Source organism: Phyllostomus hastatus, unplaced genomic scaffold (assembly GCF_019186645.2).
Source record: "Phyllostomus hastatus isolate PE091 unplaced genomic scaffold, TTU_PhHast_1.1 phas_contig_301, whole genome shotgun sequence".
Taxonomy (NCBI): domain Eukaryota; kingdom Metazoa; phylum Chordata; class Mammalia; order Chiroptera; family Phyllostomidae; genus Phyllostomus; species Phyllostomus hastatus.
In genome coordinates, this window is record NW_025333842.1 from 391,947 (window position 1) to 413,425 (window position 21,479).

General features: G+C 38.6%; 2 gene segments (V, D, J or C); both read right to left on the bottom strand.

Moving 5' to 3' along the window:
* Window positions 1–351: 351 nt before the first annotated feature.
* Window positions 352–1,043, bottom strand: LOC123819175. The segment is given in 2 exon segments: window positions 352–716; window positions 925–1,043. Coding segments are annotated over 2 exon segments (411 nt in total).
* Window positions 1,044–10,491: 9,448 nt separating this feature from the next.
* LOC123819176 lies at window positions 10,492–11,109 on the bottom strand. The segment is given in 2 exon segments: window positions 10,492–10,838; window positions 11,004–11,109. Coding segments are annotated over 2 exon segments (402 nt in total).
* Window positions 11,110–21,479: the final 10,370 nt, after the last annotated feature.

Here is a 21,479-nt window from a genome sequence, read left to right on the forward strand (position 1 = left end):
ACATACTGTATAATTTATGAAGTGTACAGAATGGGTAAATTCATAGAGACAGAAAGCAGGCTGTGGTTAGTTACCAGGGACTAGGGCAGGGGAGAATGGTAATTGCTTAATGGGTACGTTATTTCCTTTCAGGGTGGTATTAGATGCCACTTAATTGTTCACTTTAAAAGAGAGAACTACATAACATGTATTAATCTCAATAAAGTTATTGTGTAATTGGATGTTGATAAAAATCTAAAGTTCAAAGAATTCACTATTTCATTTTAGTCCATTATATCAGGTTTTGTGTTAATTGCTTCTATCTACAGAGTCCATTTCAAAACCCTCTTAATGGAGAAGGGTTCCTGAGCTTCAAGAAAGGACATGTGGTTGGGTCCTCAGCCACAGAGTTTGGGTATAGGTGACAGATGCTCCTTGTGTACTGTGCCTCACAGCACAGAAGTAGGTGGCCGAGTCTCCGAGCTGAGAAGCTGCAATGCACAAAGCACTATGCCTTGATGTTTCATCCAACAAGGCTTTAATTCTTCCATTTGTTTCCTCTCTCTGATTTGACCGGATCAACAACAGAGGTGTGAGGCCCTTCCCAGGGTGCTGCCTAAACCACTGAAAGAAGTAAATACCGCTACTGGAGTAACTGCAGTTGAGAAATAATCTGTCTCCTTCTCGGACAGTCAGAGCTTCAGGACTCTGACTCACGTCCTCTTTGCTGCTCACCCCTGTTTAGAAAGAGAACATGTAGACAGAGATACTGGTTAGTGGATGGTCATTCTTTGGCAATTCCTTTTAAATTTAGTCTTTTAATCTCCACAGAAACTCCTACTAAATTACACTAGTACAGCTCCCTGTCTTTCTCCATTTTTCCTTGGGGAGAAATGCCCTAGAGTCTGCCTTTTCTTTGCCCATTTCCAGATCCCTCTAACTCACAGTGTAGTTGTAGCCAAAAGATGAGCAGGCTCAGGAATTTGTCCATTCTTTCTGTCACTTACACTCACTGAGAATTGTTCTTATGTCTTTAGTACTCACAGGGTCACTGTCAATACTAAAGAACCTGCTTTGCTATCTCAAACATTCAAACATTTCTACAGGAAACACATTTGTCAGCCCAGCCAATCAGAGACAAGTCTCACTAATCTGCACAGTGGGAAACAAGTGGAAATAGTGTCATCTAGGGATGGAGCCCAGAATTGCCAGAGAAATTCTCACCTCTCCTAAGTGAAAACCATTTTCTTCAGAGGAGAGAAGGGACTAGACAGGCGATGGGGGGAGAAGTGGGGGGAAGATGGAAGAAGGAGGGGGAAAGAGGGAAAGAGAGAAACATTAATTTGTTGTTTCACTTATTTATGCATTCATTACTTGATTCTTGTATGTGCCCTGACCAGGGATGGAATCTGCAATGTTTATTTATCAGGAAATGCTCTAACCAACTGAGCTATCCCAGCCAGGGCCCAATTTTTTTTATAATATCAAATTTGTATAATAGTATTTTTCTTTCACTGACTGGCTTATTTCACTTAGCATAATAGTCTCCAGGTCTGCCCATGCTGTCGCAAAAGGTAAGACTTCCTTCATTTTTACTGCCATGTAGTATTCCATTGTGTATCAGGGGTGTCCAACCTTTTGGAGTCTCTGGGTCACCCTGGAAGAAGAAGAGTTGTCCTGGGCCACACATTAAATACACAAACACTAATAAAAAAAATTTCATAATACTTTAAGTAAATTTACAATTTTATGTTGGACTGCATTCATAGCCATCATGGGCTGCATGCTTTTTTTGTCCACTCCTGAATGTACCACAGCTTTTTTATTCACTTATCTAATGATGGACACTTGGGCTGTTTCAAGATCTTGGCTATTTTAAATAATGCTGCTCTGAACATAGGGGTGCATATATTCTTTTGAACTGGTGTTTTGATCTCACTTGTATGTGGAATCTAATGAACAAAATAAACTAATGAATAAAATAGAAACAGAGGCACAGATACATGGAACAGACTGATAAGCTGTCAAAGGGAAGGAGGGCAGGGTGTACTGGATGAAAGAAGGTGAAGGGATTAGCCAAAGGACAGATAGACATGACCCACGGACACAGACAAAGGGGATGTCCTGAGCGGGGGTGGGAGAGGGCTGGGATGAGATAGGCAAAGGAGGAAAACAGTGGGGCTAACTGTAGTAGTGTAAAGAAAAAAATTAAAACAAAACAAACAAAAAATTTTTAGAATGTAGCTAAATCAGTATACAAAGAGAAATGTATATAGAAGAAATATATTAGAAAAGAAGAAATCTAAATTTTTCCTATATCTACTCCTTCCTCCTCTCACTTCAGTCCTTAATGACTGGTTTCCCTTAACTTACACTTTCTTGAAAACTTCCTTTATATCATTTCTCATCTGTAGATTACAAAGAATATAAGTATGGTAATGTCAGGAAATTGGCACTCTTGTATCTCATAGCTGAAGCATAAACTGGTAAAGATTTATAGGTGTTATTTACATATCACTGGATGCCAAAAAATTCCACTTGGCTGGGAACTTATTCTTAAGAAATGTCCTTGTAAAATATATTTTAAAAATTGTACATTATATGCAGCAGGAAAAAAGTGAAAAAATAAATATCCTTCAGTACACATATTTAATGCATTATGGTAGATCTGCATTCTAATATACTATACAGTTGTGAAAAGAATAAGTAGACTTAAATTTCCTGACTTGTAAAAATTGTTTTGTACTTAAAAAAAATCACAGTACTTTACATATAAGTGTAATTTATGTTTTTTTAAAATATTTCATTTATTTATTTTTAGAGAGAAGGGAAGGGAAAGAGAAAGAGAGAAGCATCAATGTGAGGTTGCCTCTCGCACGTCCCCCCACTAGGGGGACCTGGCCCACAACCCAAGCATGTGTCCTGACTGGGAACCAATCTGGCAACCCTTTGGTTGGCACGCCCATGCTCAATCCACTGAACTATACCAACCAGGGCTAATTTATGTTTTTTAAACAGTATGTTTACTATGCATATATGTGAATGAATCAAAAGAGTTGAAATGTGCTCACTAAAACTTAAACAATAATTAAGGACTTTGTGAAGAACAAATCAAGGAAGTATTACTTATTATTTTATATATTTAAAATTGCCTCAATATTTTCTACAATTAAACATTAACTTATAGCTTGTTTAATCATAAAAATAGAAAAATTAGTTACCATATAGGAAACTAAGGAAAAAATTGAAATAAGAAATATTAACGTAATTGTCCTTTTTCTAGCAAACTTTCAAAATTTATTTATTTCTCAAATGCTCGTGCTATAGTTCAAAGAAACTGAGAGAACTCATACATTGCTCAGAGGAATAATGTTAAATTTATGAACTTCACATTAGACCTTAGGCAAGGATGAGAATGTTAGATTGCAGACAGGACACACATCCAGACTCCTCACACCCAGCCTCCTCCTTCTCCCTGCTCTTTTCTTGCCTGGTCCCTTTCTTGATTTCATGTACATTTTCCTTATGTCTTTCTTGTTTTTTTTTACTTTATTGCATTAAGCTTACATTTTCTATATAATGTCCTCTTTGAATAGAGATTATTTCCCTTTCCCCACCAGAGAGACAGGCATGGCCAAGTCTGCCCCTCTGTGCATCTTTTGCAATGCAATAATGCACTGAACTTCCTGTTCACAGTCATAGACAGAGGAGCCATTTTATTGATCACATTGTTCTTTAAACCTCAAATCTAATACTGTGGGCCCTAGTTATAAAACCGTCAATACCAGATAACATTCTCATTTCCTCCAAAAGTGAAGTGGGAACAGGGTGTGTTCAGTTCTTGTCCTTAGTCACTGTACAAAGAGCTGGGCTGTGTGGCATTACAAATGTCACAAATGACTCCTCAGAGGGAAAAAGAATATACAAGATTGTCTCCAAACAATGAAGGTAGATTTTCAAGGTCAAGATATGGTACGTTCAGAAATTTCCAACCTAATGCCCATCTCCTACTTCAACTTTATCTCATTTCCATCCTACATAAAGAGCAAAATATGTCTATAATTATCTATAGTCACTGATAAAGAAGTGGAACTCTATGCTCCTCTCATTCCCCTTGGGCTCAATGAATATGAGAAATAAGAAATTTCTTATATTCATAAGAAAGCAAGACAAGCTCCTCTTTGATTTCTGAGGGTTATCGGCTGAATTGTGTCCCCTTCAAATTCATATTTTGAAGTCCTAACCCCCAGTAACTCAAATGTGATTTTATTTGTAGATGGGGTCCTTTACCGAAAGTAATCAAGTTAAAATGAAGTCATTAGAATTAGCCTTAATCCAATACATCTGGTGTTCTTACGAAAAGGGGAAATTTGGACATAGACACACATAGAAGGAAAGTTATATGAAGAGATACAGGGAAAAGGATGGCTTTCTATAAGTAAGGAAGGAGCTCAGAATAGAACTTTTCTTCACAACCCTCCCAGGCCTCCCAGAAAGAACCAAACCTGCCAATACCATGATTTTAGACGTCTAGCCTCCAGATCTGTGAGACAATGCATTTCTATTGTTTAAATCATCTTGTCTATGGTACTTGTTATGACAGTCCTAGGCAGACTAATATACAGCCGCTCACACTCAGGATATGACTTCTTCACAAACTATGCAGCTATGATCTGAACCCTTGCTTTAAACATCTTGGGTGAAGGACATTGAGACAAGTGGAGATGCCTTGAGACAAGTCCCTCCTCTGATGCCTTGGTTTTGAACACCATCTTTTCTTAAGCTCCTGATTTACCCAGAATCAGAAGCACACACACTTCTGTCATTTGTCTCATATTTCAAGCAGACACTACAGTCCAGGGCCCATGGCTCACGATTCTGTGTCTGAACCTGAGCTGGGACAGGCTAACAGAACAGACATATCAGCTGCATTGCTGCCAGTGCATCCCCTCACCTGGCAACTGTCACTCTGGGGAGTGCCCAGGCCTAGAGTTAGCCAATGCAATGGTAGCTCCTTAGTTGATATATCTTCCAAGGCTTGGTCATGTCTCTGGTAAAAAATATGTAACAGGCATCCACTCTCAATCCAAGGGTTTACTGAGAGAATTTGTGAATTTTAAACTCTAAGAGGCTAAATCGAAAAAGAGGAAAATAAGGATAGCATCCATCCAGAAATTATTATTGCTTTTTCACAGCCCAAGAGAAAGAATATATGTTATTGGTGATCCAATGCTCTGATGAACTCAATAACTTTTTCTTTACCTTCCAGAATACCACCAAGTCTCATACAGTCCCGAGAGGATGGAGAAAGCCCATCTAAATGACAAGAAAGAGCAAATGAAACTCATATGGAGAGGGTGATGTCCTGAAAGTGACTGGGAAGGTTAAAGTCAGAGTCCTTTCAAAGCCAAGTTTCCCAATTCTCTGGTATCTCAAAAACCTTCTAGGGATCATGTGTCTCTAGGAAGGCATTTGTAGACTCAGCTCTTAGTATAAAGGAAACAAGAGACCTGAAAAGGCAGACAACCTTATACTCCACAAATCCTTTGCACCTTTTCCCGTTCTCTGTGTGTACCTAGTGGTTGCATACACAGAGGAGAAGAGAAAGAAGGGAGGAAATGAAAGGCACTGTAAAACATAAAGGAGCGACCTTGAAAACATTTTCTTATTATCTCCTCAAATCTAAAAAATTGAGATAGATTGAGTAAAATAATTTCCTTACCACCCAAAAAAGGCTATTTTTCTCTATTACTACAAAAACAATTTAAAAAATAGATTAAGTTTGAAAGCTGCATAGCTACTTCCTGTCTTCTTCTTTCTGTGTTGTCTTATTTTCAGTGGAAAGAAGACCTTTCATAAAGGATTGGGACAAGGTCATGAATCAATGAATGTTGAAAGCTGTGCACAGACTGTTCTACTTATAACAAAGAGAATAAAATATGCCATTTGTCAGAGTTCATACATAATTTCAATATTGAATGTGAGCCAACCACTCTTTCCCTAACTGATTAGGGATGTTATTGACAGACACAGCAGCCCCCTCTTGTGATTAAACATGTGAATGCCTTCATTCAGATCCCAGACAAATCAGAAACCTGCTTTTGTAAAGATATGGGGAAGAATAGCTTATGTGTGCTTATTATGTAGCAGAGAAGATGATCAGTTTTGGTCAGAATGACTGCAGTGTGACAGGAGAATCTTTGCAACATTAACAGAGTTTTTGCTTTTTCTTATTTTTTAAAAACCACATGATCTTTCCTCCCTTCAGGCAGTTGGGTGATTCTCTACTTATCACTTCAGTGAAAGGACATACAGCTGAAAAAAGAAAATAAAGATGCCTTTCTTACCATTTTGCTTCAAAGTTTCAGCCATGTAGGCAAACGAAACGATCTAGCATAAACTATAGTTTTAGAAGATACAATGAAATAATACAAGTTTTCCCAACTGAGACAAAAACAAACCAAAACATTTTCTAAGTGGAGTAGAGGAGAGAGAAAAGAGTATCAAAGAAAAGTAAAGTGGCTTAAGAGTGGGTGAGGCCCTTTGGAAGGATGCTGAATCTTATCCCCTTAAAGACATCCTGGAAAGAAAACCACAAGACCACGGGGTCACTTGCAGTTATTAAATAAATCTCTGTGCATCCCTGTTTAAAATTTTCATCTTCATCTTTCCTTTAGCCTTGAGCCTTGAGCCTTTAGAACTTGAGCCTTGACTCCTGGCTACACTGAGGTCAGCATGGCCTTACTCTGTTTACTTACTCCCCCTTTTCTCTATGGTTCTAGAAAAAGATTAAAGAAGAAAAAACAGCAGGAGCTGCTTCCCTGGCCAACCGCTGACAGCCTCTGTGTGATGAAGGTCTTCCCTGAGAGAGCACCAGAACCTCAGAGGCCTCCTCCAGGCAGGGGTTTTCCCTTCTTGTCAGCTCCCTCTCAAGGAACACTTTCCAGAACTCCTTACTGTTTCTTCTCCTAGGTGGATCATGGACAGGTCAGCTCAGGCCCTGCTGCCCTCAGAGGTGTCACTTGCCTAACAGAGTACTGGCTGCTCCTCACCATGCCTTCTCCAGGAGGCCACCATGCCTTCACCCAGTGGCCCCATTGCCATCCCTCTCCACTCCACCACTGTTCCCCAATGTCCTTGTCTTCTACTTCAGTGGATCAAAATCTGCTTCAGAAGCAGATATCCAAAGACAGAAGGACATGAAATTTTATTATTTATTCAGGTGACCTTTGACTTTTAAAACAATTATTTTGGTATATTAACCTGTCAAGTGGCTTGCAGAGGAAAAGGGACACTGGTGACACTCACCTCTTGACTCCCCCCATCCCTCACACCAGCCAAGGGGTTGAAGGTCTGGGGTCGCAGAGCCTGTTCAGTTGCTACTTCTTAAATCCTAGAGTGTCAGGCTGTGAAAGTGGTGGATGCCTAATGCTCCTGAGTCCCTAGCTTTGGATCCTACTAGCCACATTCATGATAATGGAAAATGTCCCACAGTACATCTAAATGGGAAAAAAAATCTGTTTGGTTCTATAAGTCACTCTTAGAGAACCAAACAGAATCCCTATAATGATAAGAAACCCTATAGTTAAGGGCTTCTAATTATTCAAAAGAGAAAATAAAAATGTATACATATATAATCCAATAATTATGTTATATAAAATATAAGATATAGATTATAAATATGTGGGGGAGCTTTGTCCACAGAGCCTCCCTATCCACCACGGATGAGAATAAGTCTACCAAGACATGATTTGCTTGGAGAGGAAAGGTGGCCGATTTCTCAAAGGAGAAGGACCAGGAACCTGTTCCTCAATGGGCTTTTTATTGGGTTCATTTGCACAGGAATACAGATAAAGCTCATTAATCATTGTCTGGCAGTAAGGGTCAAACAATAGATAACAAAGAACTCCGAGGGCCTATTTTGAGTCTGGGTCAGATAGCTAAAGAGCTGTAAAACTTTGAGGAACAAACTTACTTCTTGCTTGGACCCTTATCATTTAATTGACAGCATTCTAAACAAAGCAGGTTTCACAGGATGTTACATATTCTTTCTTAGGCCTGATTCCCCAGGGAACCCGCACAGGGGTTTCCAGCACAGGGCTGCACTGCCCTCTGTCATTGTTTCAGGCTTAGGTGGAGCAAGGGAAGTAAGGCAGCCAGAAGATTAGGAGATTTCTCGCAGACGGAATGAGAACTCAGGCTTTGTCAAAGCCAAGGGGACGAGGGCCCATCACCCCCCTTTTTGCTGTAGCCCCCCCCCCAAGTCCTTCCTTGGGGGCCTCCCACGTGATTGTGCCTGTCTGAGGTCATTCCCCCCTTTGGGGAATCTTACCCATCATTGGCTAATTGACCAAGCATTGGGGGCCAGGCAGGGTGAAGTAAAAGGAGCAGAAGTGGCACTCCTGCCAGGGAGATAAGCTTTGTCTCCTTGATGGCTTACAGTCCAAGGTCACTCCCTCAGCCTTAGCCTTGGTGCGGGTTTCAGCTTCTGAAACCAGGCAGGGTGGTTCCCAACATAAATATATAAATATAAATATATTACAATAAAATATATTCCAATTATACTGGTAATATGAATTAATACTATATAGTGTCCTTAGGAATCTTTCTGGCAACAAGCAGGGCAGGATTTGGCCACTCTTAGATCCCGGTCAATATCACCATCTGACACAAAATCCCCATTCAAATGCATATTAGAAAATATTTTAGTTAAGTAATAATGACCATATGATATATCAAAACATGGGGGATGTAGCTAAGGCAATATTTAGAGGCAAGTTTGTAGACTTAAATGCATTTGTTAGGAAAGAAGAAAAGTTGAAAATCAATGGTCAAACTTGCAACTCAACAAAACTAGAAAAAGTAGCTAGTTAAATTCAAAGAAAGTATATAATAAAATATGAACAGAAAAAAATAAAACATAATTTATCAATAAGAGAAAATCAAACATATAAAGAATCCCTTAGAGGTTAATTTAACTGAATCTATAATTTAATAAAGCTGTCTCATAAGTGAAGTGTTATACTTGGATAGCTTCACGAGTGAATTTTCTGAAAAAATTTTAGAAATAAAAAAAATCCTACACAAATTCTTCTATAGGTTGAAAAGGAGAAATAAATTGCAACTCATTTTATGGCTCATTATAATATTGATACTAAAATCTGGCAGAGACATTGAAAAGAAAAAAGTTGAATACCAGTATTATTCAGGAACATGGAAACAAAACCTCAACAAAATACTAGCAAAAAATGTTGCAGTATGAAAAGGAAAATATAACATTACTAAGTGCATCTTATTCCAGAAATTAAAGTTGGTTTAAAATTTGAAAATCAGTATAATTTATAGCATTAATATATAATCATCCCAGCAGATAAAGATACCAATAATTTGATAAAATTTATTTTATATTTATGATAACAACTCTCAATTAATTAGAAATCAAAACGAGACTCTTTAATAATCAGATTACATAAAGGATATTTACCAGAAAAAGAACACTGTAATTAACAGTCACAGTGAAATACTGAATGCTTCACTTTTGAGGTTAGAAATAAGGAGATTTCTAGTCAATAAATTTCGTAGGTGATCCTAGCCAGATAAGTAGAGCTTGCTAAGTAATTTGTGGGGCCCACTGAGAAATGAAAATGCAGGGCCCTGAGTGGGACAGTGAGGTCAACCACCCTTCCCACAGGCCTGCCACCCAGACCTGTAGAGCACTGGTGGGGGACTAGAAAGCTTCTGGGTTGGTGAACACATAGGGGTGCAGAGAGAGTGGTGCCCCGGGAGGGCATAGAAGCTCTGTCTCTTCCTTATACCCTGCCCTAAGCATCTCTTCCATCTGGATGTTCACCTGTGTTCTTTACTGAATTTTTTTAATACAAATAAAATTTATTTTCTTAAAAAAGGGAAGGGAGACTGATGAGAATCTCTGACGAGAAGAAAAGTGGAAAATGTCCATTGGCTTTATCAACATCAAAGCCACTAGTGTTAATGTGAGGGCTTCTGTTGGAGGGGTGCCACCGGAGGCAAGGTTCCAGTGGAGTGAGGAATGGGAGTTGAGAAAACAGAGACAAGTAGACAATTCTTTTATGTACTTTGATTATTAAGGAGAAGAGAAATGTAGAAATGTGGCTGGTGGAGATGGAAACTTCAAGAAGACTGTATTTAAGTGGAAAACATTCACTTGTAGACATGTGACCAGATTATTATAAGAGAATCCAAAAAACCAAATTTTAGGGAATAGTGTATTCCTATGCAGTCTCTTTTCAAGTGGCCCAAGATGAGAAATCAAGCCTGTCCACATCACAGCTCTCCCGTCTGAGTCTACATGAAGGAAAAGGACTGCCCCAGGAAGATACACAAAGGGACTGTCTGGGATACCTAGACAGAATGAACAGTAATCTCTGCCATCTGGCTATGTCACAAGATTTCATTCTCCATAGGACCACTTGGAAAGAAGTTCTGGGTGCTAAGTAAATACTTCATCGAGGAGGAAAAACAGCAGAGATGCCGTTATTCCAGAGGCTCAGCTGCAGGGTTTTGGTAGAGGGTGCAGGTGCCTGGGGAGCACTGTGCCTCCACAGCACAGAGGTAAGTGGCTGAGTCTTCAGCTTTAGGGGTGTTGATGTGCAGAGAACTCCCCTTCTCTGAAAGCATAGCCGTTAGTCTCTCATTCTGCTGTTCTTTCCCAACTGAATACAGGTTGAAGAGGAATTTGGGGCCTTTCCCAGGATCTTGCCTGTACCACTGCAGTGCTCTGAAAGCGCTGACTGTGTAACTGCATTTGAGGCTGACACTCTCTCGTTCCTGGATCCTCAGGGTCTGAGGACTTTGCTCCACCTGGTCTTCTCCACTCAACCCTGTTCAGGAAACCAAAATAAAAAATGAGACAAAGCTTTGAGTTCAGCAGTTTTGAAAAATCCCAATGAGAATTTTGAGAGGAGCTGAGACTAAACCACTGTCTTACTTTCCCACTTTTGGATAAATGGGTGCTTATAGTTCTCATCCCTGAACCTCTAACTTACAGCCAAGCTGAAGCCACAAGAGTATCACTGCATACTCCAGCATGCTCTCCATCATGATATCTGTCTTGACACAACTTGTAATGATTCCAAAACTTCTCTGAGGAGCTGTTTTTATGTCTTGTTCTTGTTCTCTCATGCTCAAGAGAGCGTTTCTGTTGGTGGGTGAGCCAATCAGGAGCAAATCCTCTAGTAACCATCCTGCTTTCAACATTTAAGGCATTTGTGAAATGAGAAGAACAGAACCACTGCCACCTCATGGTCACAAACACACTCACATGGTACCCACTTCATGCTACCTACAAAGAAAAAGATTGATGGAAGGACATTTTGGTATTTGGTGGTATAGATGAGCTTTAAAAAATAATCAGAAAAGACTTTTCTTACTTGTACTTTTAATTGTTTCATTGTTCCTATATAGCCTTTAAAACTGAACTACTAACAGGTTAAAGGAGTTGAACCCAAGTGTGGATATAACTGATTATGCTCTCTTTATAATACACAAAAATCTCAACAGGTGAAATCTTAAAAGAACTGGAGTACTGAGAGAAAGAAAAATTAAATAGGTTGTGGATATGTCTAGAAACCTCTTTGACAGAGAATTGAGAACATAAGTTAACATATCTATTTCTTTTTTATTATTTATTCTGTTAAATTTGTCCCAATTTCTTCCCTTTAGCGCCCCTCTACCCAGACCACCCCTCTCTCCCACAACCTCCTCTCTGTTGTCCTTGTCCATGAATCATTCACACATGTTCTGTGATTAAACCCTTCCCCTTCCTGCCACCATTTCTCTCCTCCCTTCTCCCCTCCTACAGCAATCAGTCTGTTCCATGTTTTCATGTCCCTGGTTCTATTTTTCTCATTAGTTTATTTTGCTCACTAGATTGCAGTTATAAGTGAGGTCATATGGTATCTGTCTTTCACAGATTGGCTTATTTCACTTAGCATAACAGTCTCCAGTTCCATCCATGCTGTTGTCTTATTCAACATAGTACTGGAAGCTCTGGCCACAATGATCAGACAAGAAGTAAAAGGCATCTAAATTGGAAAAGAGGAAGTAAAATTGTCATTATTCACAGATGACATGATAGTGTACATAGAAAACCTAGTAGTCTCCACCAAAATATTACTTTACCTATGAAGAGAATTTGGCAAAGTAGCAGGATATAAAGTTAATATTCAGAAATAGATGGCTTTCTTGTACACTAACAATGAATTATCAGAGAAAATAAGAAAAAAAGCCCATGTACTACAGCAATAAGAAAATTAAAATACCTAGGAATAAACTTAACCAAGGATGTAAAAGACCTGTATTTGGAAAATTATAGAACTTGGAAGAAATAAATTGAGGAAGCATACATAGAAATGGAGGCATATACTGTGTTCATGGATAGGAAGAATTATAATCATTAAAATGTCCATACTACCCAAAGCAATCTATAGATTCAATGCAATTCCTATTAAAATACCAATGGCATTTTTCACAGATCTAGAACAAATATTAAAAAACTTTATATGGAATCAAAAAAGACTCCACAGAGCCTCAGCAACCCTGAAAAAGAAAAACAAAGTAGGAAGGATCACAATACCTGATATCACACTATAAACTATACTACAAGGACACTGTAATCAAGGCAGTCTTGCATAAGAGCAGATAGATAGATCAATGGAACAGCATAGAAAGCCCAGAAATAAACCCGTGTCTCTATGATCAATTAATATTTGAGAAAGGGGACAGAAGCATACAAGGGAGTAAAGATAGCCTCTTCAACAAATGGTGTTGGGAGAACTGGACAGGTACATGCAAAAAAAATGAAACTAGACCACCAACTTACACCATACACCAGAATAAACTCAAAATGGATAAAGAACTTAAATATAAGTTGTGATACCATAGAAGACATGTGTTTCTTCAAATATTAAATGCCTGGCTACAGGGACCAAGTGTGACCAAAACTCAGGGTCACAAACTTGATAGATCTTAGGAGGCAGGGAAAGAAGAGCATGCAGAAGGAAAAGAACTCCATTTCTAGAACTCAGAGAGATCAGAAAATCACTGGGAGGGTGACTAGTATCCATGTAAATCATAAACATTTTACATACCATAAGTAACATATAACAGTAGTCTTCCTTCTTCATTTATCTTTTACTACCACAGTTTATTCACAGAGGCAAATATCTGAACACACATGCACACACATTCATTATTTTCAAGCAAACCTATATTCTCCATTCTGTGCTGTGCTTTTTTCTTATGTAAAATAGCCACATGTCATGCCATTATATGGATATACCAAATTTTACTTAAGCAGTTTTGTATTTTAGATTTCTGATCTTTTACTACCATATATTACACTGAAATAAATATCCTTATACAAACATTTTTGCCAACATGAACATAAAATTTATTAAAAGTATAAAACTATGAAAAACTATACATTTTTTATTTAACAAGTATTGCCAAATGCCTCTAAACATGCAGTGGCAATTTACACATTTACAATGTTCCTGAGTACTGGTTTCTCCACTCCCTTGCCACCCCATTATATAAGCAAACTTCTCTAGCTTTCTTACTTCAATAGGTGAAACATGCTAATTCAGAGTATCATGTTCAATTTCTCTATTGTCAGTAAAGGTGGTTTTTAAAAAATAATTTAACTCTATTTGCATGCATTTATTTAAAAGGTCTGTGGAGTCAGAATAACAGAGAGAACACTCTAGCCCTATGGTTTATTTGCTGTGAGATTCTGAGCAAGTTGCTCACCGACTATTACGTCATTTTCTCAACTGAGTAGTTCAGAAAGAATAGTACACGCATGATAGAACTGCTGCATCACTTGAAATATATATGGAGATAGATAGCAGATAGATGAGACATAAAATAGAAATGGCTAGAACATAAAAAACATGGTTAATATTAGCTATTATGTTATTAATGCAATTTTCTTTTGGAGAAGTAATCTTATTGGTTTGTAAAACTCTTTCCATATTTAAATTACATTTTCTCTATTTTTTGTATCTTTGATTCCATTTTGCATTTAATTTTAGTTTTTGTTGGTGTTTTGCCATGTTGAATTGCTTCATATATAATATTTATTGTTTATTCAAATGTATGCACTTTATTCTAACTTCTAAAGTTTGAGCCTTGCTTAGAAAGTCTTAACAAACTCCAGGACTATTTTTTGTAAATCCTGAGGATTCTTATTACATTTGAAATTTAATACTTCAGGTTTACAATTTGGAATTATTTCAATCTAAAAAGCAAAGTAGGGGTTTGATTTTTTAAAATGGCTCATTAATTGCCCCAACATTATCTGCTGAATATATATATAGTTTATAAAATGTGGCCTTTCCCCAATATTTCCAGAACTCACCTGGCACCATACGTAGTTATTACAATATTATTCACTATATTCCTTATGCTGCCTGTGCTTTATGTCCCCCTATTTTGTAACTACCAATCTGTACTTCTCAACTCCTTCACCTTTTTCACCCAGCACCCCAATTTCCCTCCCATTTGGCAACCATCAATCTGTTCTCTATATCTATGAGTCTGTTTCTGTTTTGTTTGGTCTATTAAATTTTTGTTTAGATTCCACACATAAGTGAAATCATATCATATTTCTCTTTCTCTGACTGAATTATTTCATTTAGCATAACATCCTCTAGATTCATCCATACTGTTGCAATTGGTAAGACTTCATTCTTTTAAATTTGCATTTATTTATTTATTTATTTATTTTGGATACAAATTATTTACTTGGATTATCCAAGGTACCCACAAACCTGGCATAGCATAAATGTTGAAAGACAATCACAAATTTCACTACAATTAGAATTGCTTTATAGTCATTTGGTTTTTAATTAAATTTATTGGGGTGACATTGGTTAATAAGATAATATAGGTTTCAAGTACACATTTCAATGATACATAATCTATGTATTGTGTTGTGTGCCCACCACCCAAAGTCAAATTATCTTCAGTCACCATGTATTTGGCCCTCTCTACATTTTACTACCTCATACTCACTCCACCCCTCTTCCCTCTGGTAACCACCATACTGTTGTCTGTGTCCAGCATTCCCTCTTCTGAATATCTACCTGAAAAAATTTGAAAACGTACATTCATAAAGATATATGCATCCCTATGTTCATTGTATCATTATTTCACGATGGCCAAGAAATGGAAACAACCAAAGTGTTCTTTGATGGGTGACTGGATTAAGAAGATGTGGTACATATATACAATGGGATACTACTCAGCAATAAGGAAAGATGAAATACTGCCATTTGAGAGAACATGGATGGACCTCGAGAGTATCATGCTAAGTGAAATAAGTTGGGCAGGAAAAGTTAAGAACCATATGATTTCACTCATATGTGAGATACAAAACGTAAAGCAACAAATGAACAAACAAGAAAAACAAATTTGCCTTCATTTTTAAAGGATATTTTGTCTGGCAATAGAGTTCTAAGTTGTCAATTATTTTTCTTCCTTTTTAAGATTTTATTTATTCATTTATTTTTATAGAGAGGGGAAGGGAGAGACAAAGAGAGGGGAAGGGAGAGACAAAAAGACGATGTGTGATGGAAACATCAGTTGGTTGCCTCTCACATATGCCCAAACCAGGGGCCAGGCCTGCAACCCAGGCCCATGTGCCCTAACCAGGACTCAAACCAGTGAACTTTTGCTTTGCAGAACAACACTCCACCAAGTGAGCCATGGCAGCCAGTAAACTATTTTTCTTTTAGCACTTTAAATATATTGTTTCATTGTCTTCTGGTTTCCTTTGTTTTGAGTAAAAAAAAAAATCAGTCATTACTTGCATTAGTGTTCCTGCATGCAGGTAATGTATCTGTCTTTTTCCAGTGACTGCTTTTAAGATCTTTATTTCATTTTTTAACAGAATTTTTATTGTAATAAGCCTTCATGTGGCCTTCTTTGTATTTATCATAATGGGGATCATACTGTTCTAAAAGAAGTAAAAAAAGTGACATTAATTCCAACATGCCAGACCCACAGTCATGACTTATGGTAATTTGCTCTCAAAGTTTCTGCCTCCAAACACCTTTACATTGGGAGTTAGCAATCCAACAAAGGAGTTAAGAATGGGTGGTAGGGGCATAAACATTTAGTCTGAAACAGAGAGTGAGGCAGCCAATGTCAGATCCAGCACATCCTAGCAGGCAGGGGGCAAAAGGAGAAGTACTTGGTCTTTCTCTCTTCCCACCCACAGAGCTCTTGCCAGTTTTTATCAATGGATGAATACAGTTAAGGTGCTTAAAAGCAAAGAAAGCCTGGATGACTCTACCCACAGGGATTGGACTACCAGGGCATAGAACAGGACAGACAGATGGAGAGGAAGCCTGGATCACTCCTGTCTCAATGAACTCCTCAGCTGAAGTACTAAGGTCAGTAAAAAGAATAAGAGAGAATTTTCCATGATTGCTTATTAAAATTGAGAGTTTATTCTGGGGTTTGAAGACTGGCCAATGTTCAGATGACTCTTATTTCCTGTGTAGTGCTATCATAGCTCAACTTTGAAATCCAGAAATAAGAGATTACCTTATTCATTTAGCTCCTAAGTTAATAATAGACAGTATATATCTCTCTCTTATGGACTGAATTGTATCTTCCTGAAATTCCTATGTCAAATCCCCAACTGTTAACATGGCTATATTTGGAGGTAGGGTTTGGAAGAGGTAATTAAGGTTAACCAAGGTCATAAGGAAGAGGCCTTAATTTCATAGGACAGGTAACCTCTTAAGAGAGAGACACTAGATCTCTCTCTCTCTCTCTCTCTCTCTCTCTCTCTCTCTCTCTCGCCCCCCCCCCCTTGTGCTCAGATGAAAGGCCATGTGAGAACACTGCAGGGAGGCAGCTGTCAATGAGTCACAAATGAACAGTCAGGAGAAACCAAAATTGCTGGTATTTTGATCTTGGGCTTTTAACCTCTAGAATGACAAGAGAATAAGTCTGAGGTATAGTGTTATGTTTCCTATTCACTTAGACTATATTTCTTACTCTATGGATGAATATGGATCTTTCCTATGGAAGCATCCATGATCTTTGTATAAAGATCTTTCTTGTTTTACAAGGAAATATATAATAACATTAACATATTTTAGTTTAAACTAATATTTCAGTCTAAAGAGCTGAGATGGGCTAAAATCCTGGTCTCTTTTCAGATGAATTATCTTGGAACCTGCAGCCCAAACCCAGGTGACTGAGCACATCATCCTCAGGATAAGGATCTGGGTGACATCAGAGGAGACTGAATGTTCAGGGGGAGGATGCCCTGGACACAGCCTTTCCAGACTGGCTGCCTCTCACCTAGTGAGGAATGTGGACCCAAGGAGGGGATTCCTTCAGTGTCCCTGACCTATGAGTCTTTCCACAGCAGTGTTTCCTGAGCAGCTCTAAAGAGTGATGAGTTAGTGTGAAGTTGGGTTAAACTTTCTGTAGCAAGGACTAAGCTTCTAGGTCCTGAGCTTGGTTCATTTCCTTGAGAAAACTTTAAAATAGAGCCAATACTGCTTAGGGAGAGAATATAACTCTCCCACCCAGGGCTGCCCACAGCCAGTGCCCCACTTGCATTGTTCTGGGTTTGTGCTCAGCTCCCCCTGCAGCCTCCAACACTGTGTCACTCACAGCACAGTAGTATACCGCCGAGTCTGACATTCGCACTGAATGTTTTGTCAGGTGGAAGGAGTTGTCATTCTTCACCAGTTTGGCCTGAAATTCTCTGTTGTGGACCTCCTGATTATCTGATGAGCTTTTCAGGAGAAGAACAGGCTCTTTTTTTGGATATTGGACATACCAGAAGAAAGATAAACTGAATACCCATAGCTGGTCTGGTAAGTGCACCTCAGCGTCAAAGTTTTCCCCTCTGGGAGGGTAACAGGGCCTTCTGTCTGGTTCACTGAGTCTCCACTGGTCCCTCCTAAAATAAAAAAGTAAAGGCTTTGTTGTATTGGCAATGAAAAGGAATCGTCTCCAGTTTGGTAAGCATCCTAAAACCAGGGGATAGAACACCTTAGAAATCCCGAGAAATGTTACTTACCCAACATCAACAAGATCATAAGTACCAGGCTGGAAGCAGACAGCATGGCTGGCACAGAACCAGCAGCAGGTTTGCTTGGTAATACCACAGCTGAGAGGGCTGTTCCTCTACTTTCGTGATCCTTTGGTGGAACTCCTAGAAAATCTTGACTCGTGTGTTAGGCAAAACAAACTGCTCTGTGAGTTCATGTCACAGGCTATAAAAAGAGGCATGTTCAGAAATGGAAGATGTGTCAAAGCAGCACCCACGGGGAGCAGCGCCCTCTTGTGGTTTCTCCTCTGTCCTGCAGCCTTCCTCACACCTTTGAATTTGATATTTACCTTGGAATGGATCTTAAATTGTGGACATAGAAGGGAAATAAGTATCTGGGATGAGAGGCAGAGCTCCGGGAAGGAAGCACCCAGCACCTTATGCAGACTTCACAATGGATGAGGCTTAGACGGGGCGCTATTCCTTGGTTACTGTCTTTAAGATTCAGGGCAACATGTCTCCCTGAAGTCTCCCCTAGACTGAGCATCTAATGTCTGTGCACACCAAATGTTAAGCTATTTCTAGGCATCTTAAGGTATACTGAGAGTGGAAAATAAACATGATCTGAGTTATCTTCTTGACACATTCCCCCACCACTGGTCTCTGGAACTAGAAGATGAGCCCCTCTGCCTAGAATGTTCTCCCTTCCCTCAACTGCCCTTGCCTAGGTCATTTCCATTCATTCTTTAAGATCCAACTTACATGCCACCTTCCTGTGAAAGCGCCCACCCAGCTCTTCAGGCTGAGTTGGTGCTCCTCTCTTTTCCCACTTTACCTGTGACATATCATCACTGTCATTGCTATATGATAATAGAATCATCTGTGTCCTGTTTTTCATACTGGAGTTGGTGCCCTTGGGATCAGAAACTGAATCTTATGAATCTCAGCAGCCAGTTCCTGAGAACATACAGTTGTACAGTTCATACTTGATGTTCAAAAAATATCTGAGGAATGAGTGATTACATGAGTGAGTGGACATATCTGGAGGGTATAATTATCTTTTTAAGGAGGTCTGGTCTCCATAAGAACATATGACCAGCTTCTTCCAGAGGCAGAGCCAGGACCTGGGTAACAGGGGCATGCAATGTTTCTTAAAGTACAGGTTTTCATTTGAGGATAATGCTTATAATGACTATCTTTTTTAGGTTTTATGGTGCCTCATATACACAAAAAAAGGAGTTAAACATAAAGGTTTTCTGTCCCCTTACAGGAAACAGACAGCTAATCCATCAGAAACCATACACTATTTAAAGAAGCTGGGAAAGAACAAAAGATGTGGTGAGAGGGAGGGGAAACACTTGTTCCAACTTCCCTGAAAACTGAAAAGTATCTCCCTCAGGAGTTATCCAGGGTTCCCACCTTCTGATTGCACCAGAGGCCCCCTCTGGAAGAAGGTACTGGCTGTGTTCTTGAATCATTAAATGAACTACTCCTGGGCCCTGGGCTGATAGAAAGAGGGAAGGGCAGAACAGTGGGGACCAGCCAAATCTGAAGAAGACAGCCACAGACTGTGGATCATTATAGTCTTGAACACGCTACTTAAGTCTAGACTGGGACACCATCTGACATCCCCATGGGTGGGTCTGGAAAGAGAAGGCAGTGGCGAACTCTCAATTCTACTGAGACAAATTCCACCGCTATCTTCATTATTTGAATTATCTTCTCTCTTGCATAGCTTTTTTTGCATTCATTTCTTTTCCTTCAAGTTTGTGCGTATCATTTCACTAGTTGTTTTTTTTAATTTTAGTTTACTCCAAATCTCATATTTTGCTCCTACCTTCTCTTATTCCATTTTCACCTTCTTCCTTTTTCTTCTTATTTTTTGTTTTAAATTCTATTTTCTCTCTTGCTACAACTTGTTTCTATTCTGCACTCTTACTATTTCTTCTCCCTCCTGCCTCTTGAAACCATTTTTCTTGTCATTAGTGATTTCCCATTCTTTTTCCCATTCTTAAAAGTATGTTTATTCTCTCTCCACCTTTATCAATCTTTGCTCACTGCTTGTAGATAAGGTGGTTGTTGCTGCATTCCTTCAATTTCATTCCTAGATCTTCACTATTTTTGTATTTCATGTCTCAAATTTTACTATTCCCCTCTCCTACTCCATTTTGCCTTCCTCCTGTCCTTTCTTTATATTGTTTTACATTTTATTTTTCTTCCTGTTTTAGCCTGGTTTTCATTCCTCTCTCTTGGTATTTCTTCTCCCTCTATCCTCTCAAAATCACTTTCCTTTCTTCTAGAAATCCCATGAGCTTTTTTTCTTCTTCTTAGATCCATTCCACCAGTAATAATCTTTGCTCATTTGCTGTTGATATTGCTGTGGAGAATTTTTTTCTTCATTATGGTTCCTACTTTTTTTCACTATTGTTTTTAAGTTTTCTTTTATTTTAAACCCCAAACTATACTCTTCCCTTTTATTATTCAATTTTGCCTTCTCCCCCTTTTATTAATTATGATGTAATTTCTATTTTCTTTCTTTCTTCACTTTGTTTCTATTCCTTACTCTCATTATTTCTCCTCCCTCTATCCTCTCAAGTCATTTTTATTTCAGTTAGTCATCTCATATTCATTTTTCTTTTCTTATAATAGTCTTAATTTTTTTTACACCTGTATTAATATTTTCTCATTTGCTATTGATAGCATGGTTGTGGGTGGGGGTTATTTTTTCAGGTATGGGTTTAGTTTCCTGGGTTGTTTTGCTTTGTTCTGGCACCACTTGTACAAAAGCATACAAGACATGGTTGGCAGTGTGACTCTCAGCCAGCCAGCTGGAGGAAGAACCCACCAAAGAATGACCAAACAACAACCAAACCCAATTACAACAAGAGAGCCCACATAAATGGCATCCTAATAGCATTCAGCTCAATAGATCAAGGAGACTGCACCACAGAGTCTCACAGGTCTCCTATCACAGAAGGTCACACAACAAAGACAGAGAATCCAAGAAAATCAATCTAGTATGTGGAAACAAACAAGAAGAGTCACTCGAAAATGGGGAGACAAAGAAACAATCCCCAAACAAAAGGAAAAAAAGGAATCCCCAGAAAGAGTGTTAAATGAAATACAGGCAAGAAATCTATCAGACACTTAGTACAAAATAATGGTTAGAAACTCAGTGAGAACCAAAAGGAACTTTATGTAAGTGCCAAGGAACTTATTGGGAACTACATCACCATGAAAAAGACATAGAAACTATCAATAAGAGACTGTAGGAAATGAAGAATACAATACCTGAGATGAATAATACAATAGAGGGAATTACAAACAGGCTAGATGAAGCAGAGGATTGAACCAGTGAGCTAGAATACAAAGTAGAAAAAACGACCCAAATGGAGCCACAAAATGAAAAAAGACTAAAAAAATAATTAATAATGTCTAAAGG